This window comes from Lissotriton helveticus, chromosome 3_1, assembly GCF_964261635.1.
Source record: "Lissotriton helveticus chromosome 3_1, aLisHel1.1, whole genome shotgun sequence".
Lineage (NCBI taxonomy): Eukaryota > Metazoa > Chordata > Amphibia > Caudata > Salamandridae > Lissotriton > Lissotriton helveticus.
The window spans coordinates 853,460,858-853,478,279 of record NC_136061.1 but is presented as its reverse complement, the minus strand read 5'-3'; the positions used below and the strand labels follow the sequence as shown (position 1 = coordinate 853,478,279).

The following is a 17,422-nucleotide window of genomic DNA, read 5'->3' as shown; positions in this document are numbered from 1 at the left end:
CAAATCTGGAACATTTGATCAACCCCAACAAACATACACCCATGCATAGTCATTCACACACACATAGGTACAACTTAAATACACATCTAGGGCATGTTGTGCATTAAATTAAACTAGTAATAATGAAGGAATAATTTAACATTGTTACTGAGTCAGGCTAGTTGAACTAGTCCACAGTTGACGCGAACGCTGGGATTGTCACAAAGGGAAATCTTTACATTGCAACTTTGGGGAAGGTTTACAAGCCCCTTGCGCCACTTTTGCATCACTTTTCCCATGTTAAAAGTGACGCAAAAGTGGCGCAAGGGGCTTGTAAATCTGCCCATTTGTGTGTTCCAAACTCAGCCTTCTTAGCCTAATTCCTCATTGTTTCAAGATGGCATCCCTGAATACTGAGCAGGCTGAAACATAAAAGGCCTAGTAATTTCCATTTGCATGACGGTGAGCATTCTTCATAGTTTATGTCCATCGAATGATCACCCTGTACCCAAGTAAAACAATGCAACACTCAAAAGGAGCCATGCCTTCAGTACCACAGTCAGCTCATAGTGCTAGGAAGTTTTCCTAAGCAGATACTTTTGTAAGTAATGTCTCAAAGATATTGCCTTGCAACTGAAGGGGAATAAAAAATGGGGGGAGAGTTTTCAGACTCCCAACTAAGATAAAATGATCAGAATATAGTGTCTTCATGCATGTACAGCTATATTATAAAAGGTGTATATCTCATTCTTTTTTATTTAGAAAAAGTAATCAGATTCATTGGATTAAAGCAGGGACCCACAGCATCCCATTTTAATTGGCTGGTTGTAAGTCCGGCTTAAGTAACTTGATTGATCCAATGCAGAAACATGTAGGCTCATGCCTGATAGACCAACTATCAATTTGCAATCAAAATGATCTCGTGGGAGCAGTCATCATCCTCTGGCTCACAGGAACACCACAAACATATAAACAAGACCGGGAGCTTTTTCAAATAAGGCGTTGCTCCAACTTTCACAACAGCCTGGTATTTGTCTTTGGCGCCCACCACCCATATTGTCTAGACGTCAAGGGTTTATTCTTAAACACTTTTATTTATTTTCAAAATGTGTCTTGATAGCATTGGTATAGTCACATACAAGATCAGCAATGCAGAGTTTTGATAAAATGCCAACACCCCACCCTCTACAGTCCTCTTGGAGATCGAAGAGCCGCCAGCTCCATGTTTCCATTCAAAGCTTGTGTGACTTGAACATGACTGGTCTTATATCTATAGCCATGCAATGCAACGGAGACACAATGAGTAGAGGTTGTAGCAAAAATTGATTCTGCTGAGGGTTTAAGGTTGTAACAGTTATAAATGTCACTTGTGCCCTTCTTGGAAAGCAGAACTCAAGGCCTTGCAAGGAGCATCGAATGTCACATAATATCTCTAAGTCCAGGTGGAGTTTCTACTACCCTATATGTTGCCAAAACCTCCCCACAAATTAATACCAAAGGTGCCAAAATCAAGGAGAACTTCTCAATAGTGTAGAAGATCTTGCTCTGTGAATATCGTGTGTAAGTTTCAGTGGGAGGGCGTGTGTCTGGCAAAGGTAGGCTAAGAGAATCTTCCATGTGAGCAGGTGGACTTTAGTGTCCGCAACTCGTGATACGAGTGCCTGATTGCATAACTCGTGCCGAATATAACTCCAAAATGTAGGCATGTGCCATTTCTTGAGGCCCTTGAGTGACTATGTGGGGAGCTTAGGACCTACCACACCCTCTCACTGAAATTGATATTTCCTCCATTTCGAAAGTCTGGAGGCAAAAATCTTACCTCCCATATTTATTACGATGGAGGGTCATTTTCCCAGTCAAAATTGGCAGTCTAGCACCATTTGTTTAACAGCAATTTGGTCAGTTTACACTACAGTACGTTGCAAAAATTATCAAAGTGTGATAAAAAAATATAAATATAAAAGCTCATACTTAGATTCCCTGTTCCATAATTGTGGGTGGCCATTAGACTGCTGCTGCCTGTTGGAATTTTAAATTAAACTCTTAAATATTGTATTGTATGTAGTAAAGCACCGCCTTGGCAGTCACAAACTATTTCTATCTCTTAATATGCTATACCAGGTCCATCTATGATCAGCCATTTTGTCGATGCATTTTAGAAAATAATGTACTGTGGATCATGCCCAGGTATCCTAGAGGGCAGCCATTTTGTTTACCTACAATAGGAATTGTTATTTTAGGCCTACCCACATGCATCCAGGATCTTTATATGTACTAGCGAGAAAGTGATGTCACTGTCACCCTTTCACATATGCATCAGGATGCAGCCATTTTGTGGACTGAAGTCAAGCAGTGCTATCACCATCGGCCCCACACCAATTAATCAGGGCTCAGCCATTTTGTGCATTCCTCTGGGGATATCATCATAGGTGGAATCCACTGTTCACTGATTGACTTGTCTTACTGTGCCTTCACTCTGCCCTCAAAACACAACATGGCCATGTTAGTGAACCACACAATTGCCATACCTGAGGCCATTACTTCATTTAAAGGATTACATGAGGTTTTACACCAGGAGAAGGGATCCTGTGCTTATCGTGACCCCTTCAAGAAGGTTTATAAGCACGTAAAGTTCATAATATTGAAAGCCACCTTGTTTTGCATTTCAACGTGCAATTCTTTATGTCAAGCACACTTTTTGCTGACAAGGGTGTTTTAGGACAGTGTCAGATTTAAACTGTTTTGTCTTCATTCATTTACGACAAGAATAAAGCAAGACACCCCAGCAATGTCACTGTTTGTTTCTCCCAGTGATGTATTTTTATCTTCTTGAAAAACAGAGTTTATGTCTGAAGGGTAGGAATCTCCCCATTAGCTGTTATGTAGGACAAATCAGAAACCCAGAGAAGGTAGAGTGGATGTATTCTGTGGAGTAAAGGCCATTGGCCTGATCCGATGGCATTTGCACCCAGACCTGGTCATTTTCTTTAAGTTCAAGCACTGCACTCCCAGAAGCTTGGTCAAGAAATCCTTTCTTGTACTCATCATAGGTGTATGTCGCAGGCACGTTGTTCTTGTAAAGCGCCACCCAGACATTGGTTCCTTTGACATGGACGTGGTATGCAAAGTAGTAGACACCAGGGATTGGACATGTGAATATTCCAGTTGATGGGTTGTAGCCATTGTGTCCATTGTACAAAGTTCTATCAAACTTGACTGGCATCCCAGATGCTGGGAAGGGAGAGCTGAGGATCGCGGTGAATGCTGGTGCGATGCTGGCAGAGAGTTCCCCTGTGCCGTACTGGGGCTTTCCAGGCTTTCCATTTCCCAAGACTGCGCCTTCAACACCTCCATCTGGAAGGTGAAGTCCAGCAATGCTAGATTCATCAAAGATGCCAGGTGGACCAGGAGGCCCTGGCATGCCTGGAGGCCCCTGAAGTCCATTTAACCCTGGTTGACCGGGAACTCCAGGTGGCCCAGTAGGACCTGGGAGCCCAGGTTCGCCTAACTTCCCATTACCAGGAATTCCAGGGATACCTGGCTCACCTTTGAACCCCGGTAATCCTTGAGGTCCGATGGGGCCTGATGATCCTTGTAGACCTGGAATTCCTGCGGGACCTCTTATGCCTGGCTGTCCTGGATAACCAGATTCTCCTTTTTGACCAAAAGACCCACTTGACCCTGGTGCCCCTGGAAGTCCAATTAGTCCAGGCTCTCCTTTAGGGCCAATTGGTCCACCTGTTCCTGGAAAACCTGGCAAGCCCCTTTCACCGGGTACACCTGGCTTCCCGGAGAAACCGTTAGGCCCTTGATCTCCAGGAAGTCCTCGAAGTCCAGGAGAGCCAGCAGGTCCCACGTCACCTTTTAGACCTGGCATTCCATGTTTACCTGGCATCCCTATCGAGCCAGGAAGCCCAGGGGGCCCAATAATCCCTTGTGGTCCGGGTTCACCTGGCTCCCCATCTAAACCGGGCTCACCTACATCTCCTACTGTTCCTGGAACCCCGCTGGGTCCACGATCGCCTTTCATTCCAGGAAAACCAGGTTTTCCATAGCCAGCTGCTCCGGGTACACCAGGTATGCCACGGAGTCCAGGTTCCCCTTTTGGACCGATTGGTCCTGGCATACCAGGCAACCCATTGGAACCTGGTTTTCCCAAGCCATCAAGACCAGGTGGACCAGGAGGCCCTTGAAGACCAGGCGCCCCACGAAACCCGGGCTCGCCAACCTCACCAAGGTCTCCTTTTGCACCGGGAACACCAGGCAATCCATCAAGTCCTGGTTTTCCAATTCCATTTGGGCCAGGAGGCCCTTGAGGGCCAGGTAGGCCTCCAGCCCCCTTAGGGCCAGGAAGCCCTGGCTTCCCAAACCCATTTTCACCTTTTAAGCCCTTATCTCCTCGAGGTCCAGGTTCCCCTTTTGATCCTGGTTCTCCCCTAAAACCTGGAGGTCCAGTAGCACCTTGTGCACCTGGTTTACCATTTACTGAGAGACCTGCTGGCCCTGGAATGCCAGGAGGACCAGGTAGTCCGGTTGATCCATACTCTCCTCTTATTCCAGGTTCACCTTTGGCTCCAGGAAATCCTTTGCTCCCAGGTTTTCCTGGAATTCCAGGCATTCCTGGTTTTCCCATACCAGGGAAACCTGGTGGTCCAATTGGGCCTGGTTGTCCATGAAGTCCTGGCTTTCCAATTCCTGGTTTCCCTGGAAATCCTGGCGGCCCGGGTGGTCCTCTTGGTCCAGGCTTCCCTGCAGGACCGGGTTCTCCTTTGAGGTCCAATGGAAGAATTGGTGGCATATCTGGCAGAGAAAGAGACATAAACCATAATATAATATGTTAGATAATCCCACTTCATGAATTATGAATACAAATAAAGTGATCAATCAGAGGAAAACCAAACCAAAAGTTGAGTCAAAAATGTATGTAAGTTGATCAGATTCAAAATGCATTTTATGCTCTTGAAGTCTCTTGACCACAGATGAAAACAGACTCCCCTAGTCCCCCTAATGTGTGTCAGACGGGTGGGAGAAGTAAAGCACCTCTGGTGAACGTGTAACTGCTGCTAGCAAATACCAGACATGCTCCTACTATGGCAACCCATGATCCTTGACCTCCGGCAACCACCTCCGTAATTTGGTGGTCCATACCATAGATGTAGACTCGCTTCTTCTAGAAGAACATTTCTTCAAACTAAGATTTGTTTTAGTGCAATACTTAACGTGTATTAGGAACTAAAAATCTATGATCCATCAGAAGCTAACCTTCCAGGAATATCCCTCTTAACCCCTCACATTGGGGATCTGGACAGTCGCTGTGTCTAACTGCGTGCACACGAGGGTTGAGTGTAGAAGAAGCAACCACACGCAAGGCTGCATGATGTAGAATGAGTAACTAATGCAACGTTGTATGAAACAGTATGAGTATCTACAACCACATACACCACTGTGTGAAATAGTATAAGTAACTACAACCACATGCAATGCTTTGTGAAACAGTATGAGTCACTACAAGTGACATGTCTGAAATAGCATGAGTAACTACAACCACATGCAACGCTTGGAATTAGCCCAAATAAAAGCAGCCACTTGCAATGTTGTGGGAAACAGCATGAGTATCTAAAACAGCATGCAATATTATGGAAAATAGCACAGTTATGTGCAACCCATACAACCATATACAACGCTGTGGGAAATACCATAAGCAACTACAACAGCATGTTGTACTGTAACAAATACTGCAGATAACTACATTTAATGGACTCTACCTCTCAGCTGATGTACAAAGAAGGTTGGGGCTGATTAGCCAAGCTTAAAGTGCCCCACTCTAGAAGGAAGAATATTTGTAGTGTTCTGACATTGTAGTTGGGCTATGGAATGTATACATCTCTTGCTGAGAAATGTATAAATACCATATTTAAAACTCAACTTTTTTAGAGCCACCTTTATTTTTGCTGAGCAACAGGCCTAACAACATCTTTCCCTTTTATTACACAGCCTGCTGATTTCAGCAAAAATACAAACATATTTTTAGGTAAAACTCCCAAAGGCTATTCAAATGCATTCTTGGCATATTTAATTGATACTAAAGACAAATCCAAGAAGCCAATAACAATCGTTTTCCACTGTATAGACATAACCATTCCCTCAAGCTTCACACTTCTCTGGTCTAAAAGTAGAAAGCCTCACTGGAAGAGTGAAATACACAACCTAAGGTGAGGTCTTGAGTGCTAAGGTTGAACTTTTGCTACCCTGTTCAGGGCGATTTCTTGAAATCGTATACTTCTGTCCTCCAAGAATGCTAAGTACCTATCGAAATTAGCTAACCCCCTCTTGAACCGTAGGACGACATTTAGCAAAAAAAACTAACTATGAATGCATGCATCACTCAAAAGGCCCTCCACAATGCCACACAATCCTATTTGGTTTGAAAACTGAAAAACTCTGATGCTCAGTGGGGATCAAGACATACTGAAGCCCTCATGCTGGGACCTTCCTACCGTCAGGCAAGAATGCTATGTGAGACAAGCATTCTATGGATCTTGCATCTGGACCTTCCTCCCTCCAGCGCATGGCACAACCTCGTGCCTTGCCAGATTTGATAAGCATCTTGAAATCCCCCCTTTGAGGAGTCACTTTGGTTAAGCAGTTATCGCTTCTCTGCGGCCCCTTTTCCCATACACCCAATCTATCCATGTATGATCTGTTTAACCTTTCCACGCCCGGTATGAACTACTGGATTTATGTTTCCTTTGTTGTGTATCTGTTATTTTTATGATAATTGTATCTGTATTCTTCTTTTTCTTGTGTAAAATGCTCTGATGCCTTTGGGCCAAGTGTGTGCTACATAAAACCATAAAACTATATAACAGATACATACATTAGGGAGAGGCTGTAAGACTGACTGTAAACAACGTGGAGAAGCAGAAGTGGCAACCTACGCCCTCTGCAGTCTATAGGCTCTCTCAGGCCTGCCCTACTATGTCGTAAGCACTATGTCGCCATGAATTGTAACTCTTAATTATTAGTTGTTCCTGTATCTTCCCCAACTCCTGCTCTCTCCTGCCCTTGCTTACTCAAGATGTAGCTGATACACCTGTCTGCCCTTGGTGCCCCTCAGTGGTGTAATAAACTTGAACGCACCTCCCCCCCTGCAAAGTACATGGAGGGCCCCACACTCTACTCTGACCCAGTCAGGAGCTCTCAGGCCAGGGGCCAGCCGCCCGTGCACAATGCGGAGGGGGCCCCCTGGAGCTTTCGGGCCCCCTGCACTGTGGGGGCTGCTGCGGCTAATTTTACACCATTGGTACCCCTAGCCCTTCCCTTGCTACCCCTGAACCCTGAGGACATGAAAGTAGCAGCAGGTATAAAATGTAAACAGTTTTACCAATAAGGTTGCAAACGATAGTTTCTTGCCATTCCCACAGCCGTTCAGAAGCAAACAGAATGCTATTTGGTAACAGGGACGGCTCTAGGCTCATGGCGGCCCTGGGTAGGGAGCGTAGGTAGGGGAGCCCGGAAGAGGGGGTCCGGGCGGGGCAGAGCACGGAGGCCAGTGAAGAGGGGTGGGTCAGGGTGTTTGGAAGTGGAACAGAGCCGGAGGCCGTCAAATCCCTGCCAGGGGCCGCCACGCAAATATGTATCCATCCTCAGAGGATTATTATATTAAGGATATATATTGGTGTGGTGGCCCCTGGGGTTTGGTGGCCGTGTGCAGGTGCACAGCTTGCACATGCCTAAGGCCACCCCTGTTGGTAACTAAGAGTGGGTCAAAGGGTCGACTTGGTGATGTGGTTGGGAGTGGTGTGACTTTGGCTATCACAGTACTATGGGCTACCAAATGTCAGGTGTTTACCTCCACCCTAGTACTCTTCCCACTTCCAACCTCCCTAACCTACTGGTTAGATACCTAAGACCAACTACCCACAATTAACTATTGCTCCATCCATGGAGATATTATCTTTTTGGGGAGACCACTGCCCAATTCCTTCTAATTTGAGCTGCCCTTTCCTTTTTACTGTTCCCGTTTCCATGTTTCCTGTCTCCCTTCAGGGTGGGACATAGCACCAAACACATAGCCAACCTAGCATCAATGAGCTTGCCATAGCATATTGGTAATCACTGCTAACTATATTAAAACCAGAACTAAAGCACAGAAAAAGCATTTGTGCAAATGATTACTTGGAAAACGCCAGTTTCAAAGGGTATTGTGGTTTGCTGAATTATGGCCTCATGTAGAAGTTGCACCCAACATAGATGCAAAAGTGTGTGGCTCCATTGTAAACCTATTAACAAATAGAGCATAGAGCAACCTCGCCTTTTGCTTTTGCTCTTGGTAACAGTGATAACGTACAAGTTCTAAAACCATTTTCATGTCTTAGTCCTCATTTTTTGGGGCAATGTCTGAACCTGGGGCAAAAAACTCAGAGAGTACTTGGGACCATATTTACAAGGAAGTAACGCATTTGGCTGTCCGCGATGTGTTACTTTCGAAGCAAAGGGATGTTTCATATTGACAACAATATGATGAATCCTTGATCTCTTTCGTGCACTGGGCGCACTGTGCGCACCTTCCTGTAGAATAACAATCACAGAGGTGTTTTCCTCTTTCTATGAGTGCTGCAGCAGAATGCATGCATAGAAACAGGAAACAATGAGGAGAAATAGAAATATTTCTCTTCCTTGCACCTCCCTATGCCTCCCTTGGGGAGGTATATGATTCTGACTCATTCCCAAGTTTCCAAAACTTAGTAAAACTGTGAATACGGCAGAATCCATGAGTGTTGCTTTGGAAAATCCACAGCATCACCCATCGAATGCCCCTTTCATGCAAAGTGCCACGTGAACAGGGGCAGTATTTACAAGAACACGAAAAGCCACACAGTGTGGCTTTATGTGTCCTTGTAAATATGGGGCACCACACTGCGCCACTGGGGGCTCAAAAAAAGTGAAACACTGGTGAAGCAAGGGGCTTGTAAAGATCTCCCTTGGAGCACATGCTATTATAAGAGTGGGGTTCTTTTTCACCCAATTTTACAGCGGGTCATACCTGAGGGCATAAGAGGCTTACCTGGCCCAGTGGCCATTTATGGCTGTGAAGCAATGGCTTCCTGACATTTTTCCCACAATGAGGCTTCTGATTCTATGGCAGGAAGCATTTTGAAGCAGTGGTGTCTCTAGAAATGATTGGGGGAGGCACACAGTGGGCCACAAATAAACAGAGGAAACTGGTAGGATGAACTGCACAGGGCATTTGTGATAAGTGTATGCATGTCTGTGTGTCATAAATACACAACAATATCAAGCGGCTCTACGGAAAGTAGTCAATTCAAATTGATGTATTTACAGCAATAATAAGGATGCTTTTCAAACGTACTTGAAATTGACACAGTACCCCATACTGCCCATATATGTAAATGTATGTATGTATTTGAGCTTGTAAAGCGCACTGCTACCCGTCTGTAGGTTTCCTGGCGCTGTATAACTCTGGGGAACCCGTCCTGGCTTTCCCTGTGGGATGGTCCCTGCTGGGAGTCCCCAAGGTGGAGCCAGGCATCCCCGGAATTGATGGGACCGTTGTGAAGATTAGGCAAGCTAATGCCCAGAGGAACCCCTGATTAGAGTAAGCACCGAAGCGAGAATTATCGAGTCCGCTGACCCAAGTCCACAACCCTGCCGCGTCGGGAATTGAACCCTGGTCCCGGGCCGACTTCTGCTCCCGGGTCTGCTGCCTCTAACCAGTGAGCCACACTACTCCACAATAAACACAGTCTCTCTTTGCTGTTCATGCAACAAGGATACATGGAGTTGTAGTTTACATTACACATTTATGGTTTAGATCAGGATTCACCAAAGTCGGTCCTGGAGGGCCGGATCCATGCCGAATGTTTAGCATTGCCCATTTAGATAAATGTAGTTATCTTAAACATCTGCCATCGATTTGGCCCTCCAGGACCGACGTTGGAGAACTCTGATTTAGCCAATCTTTTACCTCTCTTGCCAAAAAAACTTGTAGACAAAATACCCGTAACCTCCCATTGGGCCATATGAATTTTAAAGTACATGCATGTGATGCATGCGGTGTTGGCTCGCGTGCAGTAGCAAAGAAGAGAGAGGAGTTGGCCTAACGGCTAAGGCGCTCGACCTCGGACCTGGGGATCTGGGTTCGAGTCTCGGTAACGACGTCAAAACCTCCTGTGATTCTGGGCAAATCACTTAATCTCCCCGTGCCTAGAAAAAAAAAAAGAAAAAGTAACTTGTGCTATGTAAAGCGCTCTGATACCTGATTCGGTTCGGGTCTAGTTCGCGCTATATAAAACTCTACAAAAAAAATAAAATAAAAAAAGAAGGCCTATCGCCATGTTCCACTCTGCGTCTTACCGATTTTGCACAGTGGTCTTGTTTTCCATTCTTTCAGCTCATCTCCATGATTTCACCCCATTGTTCATTGGGACCAACTACAAGACCCGGCCATACTCCACTATAACGCCAAAATATCAAGATCCTTTCTGCTGACTCCTGCACAGATGTGCACCTTCTCTACCTTCATGGCCCTAACTATCTCTAGGACTCATACATATATAGAGTCTTAATGATGATCCATTTATGACCCAGAATCGTAACGCCATTGACTATTTAGGCAGACATGTTTAATTGTATCTAATTGCGGTTTCTGGACCTCTCACTCACCAGTTTTGTGATACACATTTAGTTCCGCAGATCACACAAGTGTGTCACGTTTATCGAGCACCAAGTTTGTTTTTTATTTGTAAACTGAAAATATGCAAATATATATGATTAATAAATCAAAAAATATGATTCGACAAATGATAAGCCATCTTGCAATCCTGCTTATGTTGATGGAATGCCCTGCTGTATATTCTCCTAATAAATGCCACTGGCAATCATGGGCACCATGCGTACCCGTAAAGTCAGACGTCCGACTTATGACGTTCCATCGACATATGCAGGATTTACCAAGAGTTTCTGGAGACATCTAGTGGAATGTGTGTTTCAGTGCTTAATTGTCCTAAGGATTTCAACAGCAGCAAGAAAAATTGAAACAAATTAATAGACACACAGTATATATTTCGACCTCCCTGAGAGCGGCATAATCCTTCATTGACCACCCATAGTATAAATCTTTTATAGTGTAGTCTTGAAGAACATGGATTGGTAATTTTTTCACCCACCGAAATGGGTGTTGATTGTTTTTACGAGAGATCCTAGCGCACAACACAACAACGGCTAAAATAGAAGATCTTTTCCAGTTGCAAATTCTGGTGTATGTGGGATGTGGCTGGGATTGGTACAAGGGGTATATATATATATAGGCTGAGTGGAGTGGCCACATTGAGAGGCCCGCCTCATCATGGAAATAATTTCTGCGACAGCTAGAGTTTGCCGAAAGGATTTCCTTAAGCACAGCATGCACAGGCAATTATCTCCACAAAGGCAAACAAGTTAAACTGGAATGACGGAGTGGTAGTAATCTGTTCCAGTGTTGCTCCGGCCATCGGGGAAAAGGATGAAAAACCGATCAAAGCGTTTAGCAATTGGCTGTGAGTACACTGTGGATTGTTTACCCAAATCGACACTGAAGAAATGATTAACACTGCGTATGCAGAAAGAGGCATTGTGGACCAGGTAGTCTGAATGAAGGAGCACATTGGGAGTTAAAAGAATCAAGGTAAACCAAATAACATTTTGAGTGACTGTTCGCATTAAAGCACTACAAAAGAATGAAAATGGTACTTTTACCTTGAATTCGACCAACACTTGAAAATAACATTTAAAAAGACTGCCTCTTTTAATTAATGGACTGTTGTCCCTCTTCAGTGTCACAGCCACGTTTGAAAAGACTAACGAACCCACCCCAGAAACCATTGCATATGATTAAGAGGTAACTGACCTCGAAACGCGTTATGCTATCCTGCTTGTAATTAATCTCTTGCCTGGAAATAAAGAACCTGGAACATGCTGGTGTGGCCGGTTATTGCGCTGCTGACGGCGGTGCGTAATTCCTGTTGAATTTTCTGGGCTGTCTGACACATCCCGAAACCGACCCCGACTCGCAAGGTTGTGGCGCTTTTCTTGTCAGATTCTTGGTCTTGTGTGAAACAAATTAAAAAAGCGCCCGCCGGCTGAAACATGAATAATGGAAAAGGCTGAGTGGAGTGGCCACATTGAGAGGCCCGCCTCATCATGGAAATAATTTCTGCGACAGCTAGAGTTTGCCGAAAGGATTTCCTTAAGCACAGCATGCACGGGCAATTATCTCCACGAAGGCAAACAAGTTAAACTGGAATGACGGAGTGGTAGTAATCTGTTCCAGTGTTGCTCCGGCCATCGGGGAAAAGGATGAAAAACCGATCAAAGCGTTTAGCAATTGGCTGTGAGTACACTGTGGATTGTTTACCCAAATCGACACTGAAGAAATGATTAACACTGCGTATGCAGAAAGAGGCATTGTGGACCAGGTAGTCTGAATGAAGGAGCACATTGGGAGTTAAAAGAATCAAGGTAAACCAAATAACATTTTGAGTGACTGTTCGCATTAAAGCACTACAAAAGAATGAAAATGGTACTTTTACCTTGAATTCGACCAACACTTGAAAATAACATTTAAAAAGACTGCCTCTTTTAATTAATGGACTGTTGTCCCTCTTCAGTGTCACAGCCACGTTTGAAAAGACTAACAAACCCACCCCAGAAACCATTGCATATGATTAAGAGGTAACTGACCTCGAAACGCGTTATGCTATCCTGCTTGTAATTAATCTCTTGCCTGGAAATAAAGAACCTGGAACATGCTGGTGTGGCCGGTTATTGCGCTGCTGACGGCGGTGCGTAATTCCTGTTGAATATATATATATATATATATATATATCAAATCAAGGTAATAAGCTTTTCTTGTGCAATCCTGCATAATTTTCAGTAACGGATACGGACCACAGTTAGGTGCTTGAAGTTTTATTCAGTGCTTGTGGTCACCATGGCGCGTTTCAGCCCCTCCCTGGTGCCTTGCTCACATGACACAGTGCAAGGAATCACATTGGTTTAAATACATTTGCATTTTCATGACGTTTTCAATTGAGGCATACAAGAGCAATAGACATAGAAAAGCAATTCTTTTAGCTTTGAGATATCCGATATTATTGCCTTGGCTTTCTGTTGTTTCTGTTGTCATGATTTTTGTGCAAAATTGCAAATAAATATTATATATAATCATAATTTAAGATTATACAATTTCAATTACATTACAGATATTTAAAAAGATAAAAGCACAATAAAACGCCTCATTTTATAAAATCCCACAAAACAACGTCATTTTTATTAAAACCAATGTGCAAAATTGAGTGTAAGTGCAAAAGTAATAGTGCAAAAAAGTGCAGCAAAATATGCCCAGGTCATTCCAATAGAATGTTCATGGGCAGTGGGGCCGCGGCTAGGGCGACTGACTCCAGAATCTGGGGATCACAGTTCAATTCCTGGCACTGGCGGCAGATTAGCCCAGCACCATGTGACTCTGGGCAATAGCTCGCTTAATCTTCCCGACGGCCCCCAGCGCCTAGAGACCCTTGCGGGTGATTGTGCGCTTTACAAATGTGGATTATTATTTATTATTATGTATTGGCACGAAGATCGGTTTGTGCATTCTCATTTTAACTCGTTTTTATACCTGTATAAATACATTTGATGAGCACTGAGGGACATTCAATACCATTACTGTACTGGAGCCCCAGTATCGGTTAAAATGGTAGGTCAGAGGGTGTTTCATAAAGTGCTAGTGCAGGACAGAGTTTATTTATTTATTCATGTGGGATCATTGAGTCTGTTAGAAATATCGGTCTAAATACCCGAGAATCATATTAGAGGAAAATACTACACAGTGAAACGCGGTTGATGTTATAATGAGTTTTTTAGTTTTTTAGTTATTTTGTTCATCTTTGTGATAGTAATAAATTAGTTTCAAATTAATCCTTACACACATAAACAACTATACAATCTAATTAATGCATGGTATAAGCCTAAAATTACAATCTAAAATAGATAAGAATCAGCCTATAATAATTTTGCATAAAAATTGTATATAAAAGATACAGATAAATATGGTATAAAAACTAATTTTGCTTTAAATTCAGTGTAGATAAAATCAGTGAGATGAAATAGGCAACAGATCAGTTTGGTAAAAATCAGAGGTATGTAAATAAATCTTCAGAAATATTTAGACAAGATGGCTGCTTAGTGTTTAGTTCCAGAATGTATGTGGTCTCCAATTGCCATAGTTTTTCTTCCCTGTTCCCACCTCTCCTACTTGCTGGGACAGAGTCGATAACAAAGTATGTAAGGCATGGCTATTAGATTCATGTTTCGATTTGAAATGCCTGGCTACTGGATAGGTATTGTCCTGATTATTTATCGCCCTTAGATGTTGCAGAATTCTTTTATGTACTTGGAGCTTTGCGCTCCCTACATAAAGTAAATTACAGGGGCAGGACAGTATGTAAACCGCATATTCTGTTTTACATGTCAGTAGCCTATTGATTTTGTGTTCTTTCTGATCAAAGGGTGTGAAATAAGATGTTTTGTTGGTACCCTGCTGACATGCTTTGCAAACTTTACAATTGTAAAAGCCAGTTTGTGTTTGTAGCCAATTAGCTGATTCAATGACCTCAGGACTTGTTTTAATGAGCTCATCTCGCTTAGAGCGTCCTCTACTATAAGTTATTGAGGGCTTTTTGGGCAGTTTAGGGCCTATTATAGGGTCGCTAAGCACCAAAGGACAATTTTTCCTAATTATAGATTCCACCTTTTTGTGCTGTTGGCTATACTGGAGTCTTCCCATCTCCCCATAGGGGATGCTAGTGATCAGGTGTTTTACATGGGAGCTATTGGCATGGAGTGTTGAATTGCCACCTATTACTTTTCGATGGAGTTTGGTTTAAATTTTGTCATTTTCAATGAAAACCTCTGTATCCAGGAAGCTCACTGATGTGGTGCTTATATTGGCAGTAAAGTGCGAGTTTAGAGTGTTATTGTTAATTGCCTGCACAAATTTCTGAGCTGTATCTAGTTCGCCGTCCCATATAATAAATAAATCGTCAATGAAACGTAACCATGTTTTAACATGGGTAGTCATGGCTTCCTTGTGTTCCGTCATGAGGACCAGCTCCTCCCACCAGCCCATGTGTAGGCAGGCATAGCTTGGGGAGAAGCTGGCCCCCATGGCAACTCCTCTCAGCTGTTTGTAATGAAGGTTTTTAAACAGAACTACATTATTGTTTAGACAAAACTCAACCATATCCAATATCATCATTTTGTGTTGTCTCATATTGCCCAAAGATTTTTCCAAAAAGAAATTCAATGCCCTTAAACCATCCAAATGTCTGATGCTCGTATAAAGTGATCTGACGTCAAGGGCCATCAGTAAAAACCCTGGTTCCCACTTCAGGTCCTTTATTTTGAGTAAAAAGTCACTTGTATCACTTACATACGATGGTAGGGTTTTTACATGATTTTGTAGGAAAAAGTCTACATACTGTGAAGCATGTTCCAGGCATCCATTCCTCGCCGAGATAATGGGCCTGCCAGGCGGATTCTTTGGGTCCTTGTGTAGTTTAGGTAGAAAGTAAATGGTAGGTACCACCGGGAATTATTTTTGAGAAATTTGAAATCCTGTCCAGTTATTAGGCTTTCTGATTTCCAATTCGAACGTTTTTTGTAAAACGTGTACATTTGCTTTAAGTCAGTGCCATTACATCTCATATAACATGCCCTGTCATTAAGTTGATTGTAAGCCTCTTTTTTGTACATCTCTTTAGTCATCAACACAATATTGCCTACTTTGTCCGAGGTTGTAATTATAACTTTTTTGTTCTTTGGAGTTTGGAAATTAGGGCAAAATAATCCATTTTTTCTTTGTTGTATCTTTGTTTTCCTCTGTATGTTCTTATATTTAATTCCTTTAACTGTTCCATTACTTGATCGTGAAATAAATCGATAGAATCTTTTAACATGATCGGGTGAAAAGTAGACTTAGATTTGAACTCAGTTATAGGGTAAGAAGTTGAAGGCAATGATAGATTGGATGCATCCCGCGTAACATTAGTCTGTGCCAGTTTGAAGTTCTGTCATTGGATTGCTCATCCCATAACTCCACCATTTCTTGTTGGAAAGCTTCCTCCGTTTGTATGCTTTCTATGGCATATATATATATATATATATATAAAACAGGATGTGCTTTCTGAGAATGAATGAGTGAGTGGATTGAGGGACAGGGAGAAAATAATCATATATGTAATGTAATGTAAAAATTATTTATAGAGCGCGCGGACACCAGGCGGTTTCATGGCGCTAGGGGCGGAGGGGAGAAGGTGGAAAACGATGTGCATATGTTATTCAAAGGCTAGACGGAACTGGTGAGTTTTCAAGATTTTCCTAAAAGAGGTGTAACAGGAAATTGACCTGAGTTCGTGTGGAAAAGAATTCCATAATTTGGAATTATGTAATAATATTGCAACAATGTGCATTGCAAAACGTTTTTAAGGAGCATATGTAAATGTTTTGTAAAAAGATTTTTGGATACATAAAGAGTAAACACTTGCTGATTGTGAGAATTGTAAATAATATTGTGGATATGCAATCAAAAAGTATTGAAGTGTATATTTACCAATTGAAAAAAGAAAATAAAACATATGCAAATGTATTTAACTCCAAAGAACAGGGTTTCAGATGTGAGGGAAATTCTGGGCGCACTACTAGGTTAACGCACAAATGGATGCTTTAAGGCAGAAGGTGCGTGCAGATGAGAGGCAATTCCCTGTAACCCCTCACAATGTGTTTTGAGGACACATCAAGTAACAGAAAACAAAATTCTGCAGCACACTTGTAGAAAAATTCAAGTCAAAGTGATGTCTCAATGGACATAAAGTTCAAAATTCATGGGCGAAGAAGTAGTCCATCATAGTATCGTTCCTTCTTTTATTATTCATACATAAGCCAGCCGACACGTGTTTCGTCGCAAGAAACCACACTGTTTCCGCGACTCCTCAAGGCTGTAGGTGGATGGTATGTAACCACAGGTCGCGGTGCCGGTGATAATTCCGACCCGGCTCCGCTCGAGACCGGGTAGTGCTGAAAATCAGAAAAGGATTTCACAAGTATGGAGCGTGGTTCTCTCCAGCAGTACTTTGCAGAAAAACTTGCTAAAGGTACTATTTATAGAGTATTGATGATAGTCACTTGGTTCGTATCTTCAGAGCGTGAAAAAAGTAGAAACTTGCATGGTAATAAGTCCCCGTTCCTGGGTCCGCACCCGGAACAGAAACGCGCACTTGAAAGAGTCGACGCTGAATTACCCCCGCACCCCGGGGACTTATTACCATGCAAGTTTCTACTTTTTTCACGCTCTGAGAACTATAGCCGTCGTCTCAGCAGTCTGAGA

At 43.0% G+C, this 17,422-nt stretch overlaps 1 protein-coding gene across 1 annotated transcript in view; it reads right to left on the bottom strand.

Annotated features, from left to right (window-relative positions):
* Window positions 1–1,053: 1,053 nt before the first annotated feature.
* COL8A2 (collagen type VIII alpha 2 chain) overlaps window positions 1,054–17,422 on the bottom strand; it is a 453,570-nt gene continuing 437,201 nt past the window's right edge. Inside the window, exon 4 of the mRNA XM_078681178.1 lies at window positions 1,054–4,779. Coding sequence (XP_078537304.1) covers window positions 2,858–4,779 — 1,922 coding nt within the window. The 3' untranslated portion in view covers window positions 1,054–2,857. The remainder of the gene's footprint in view (window positions 4,780–17,422) is intronic.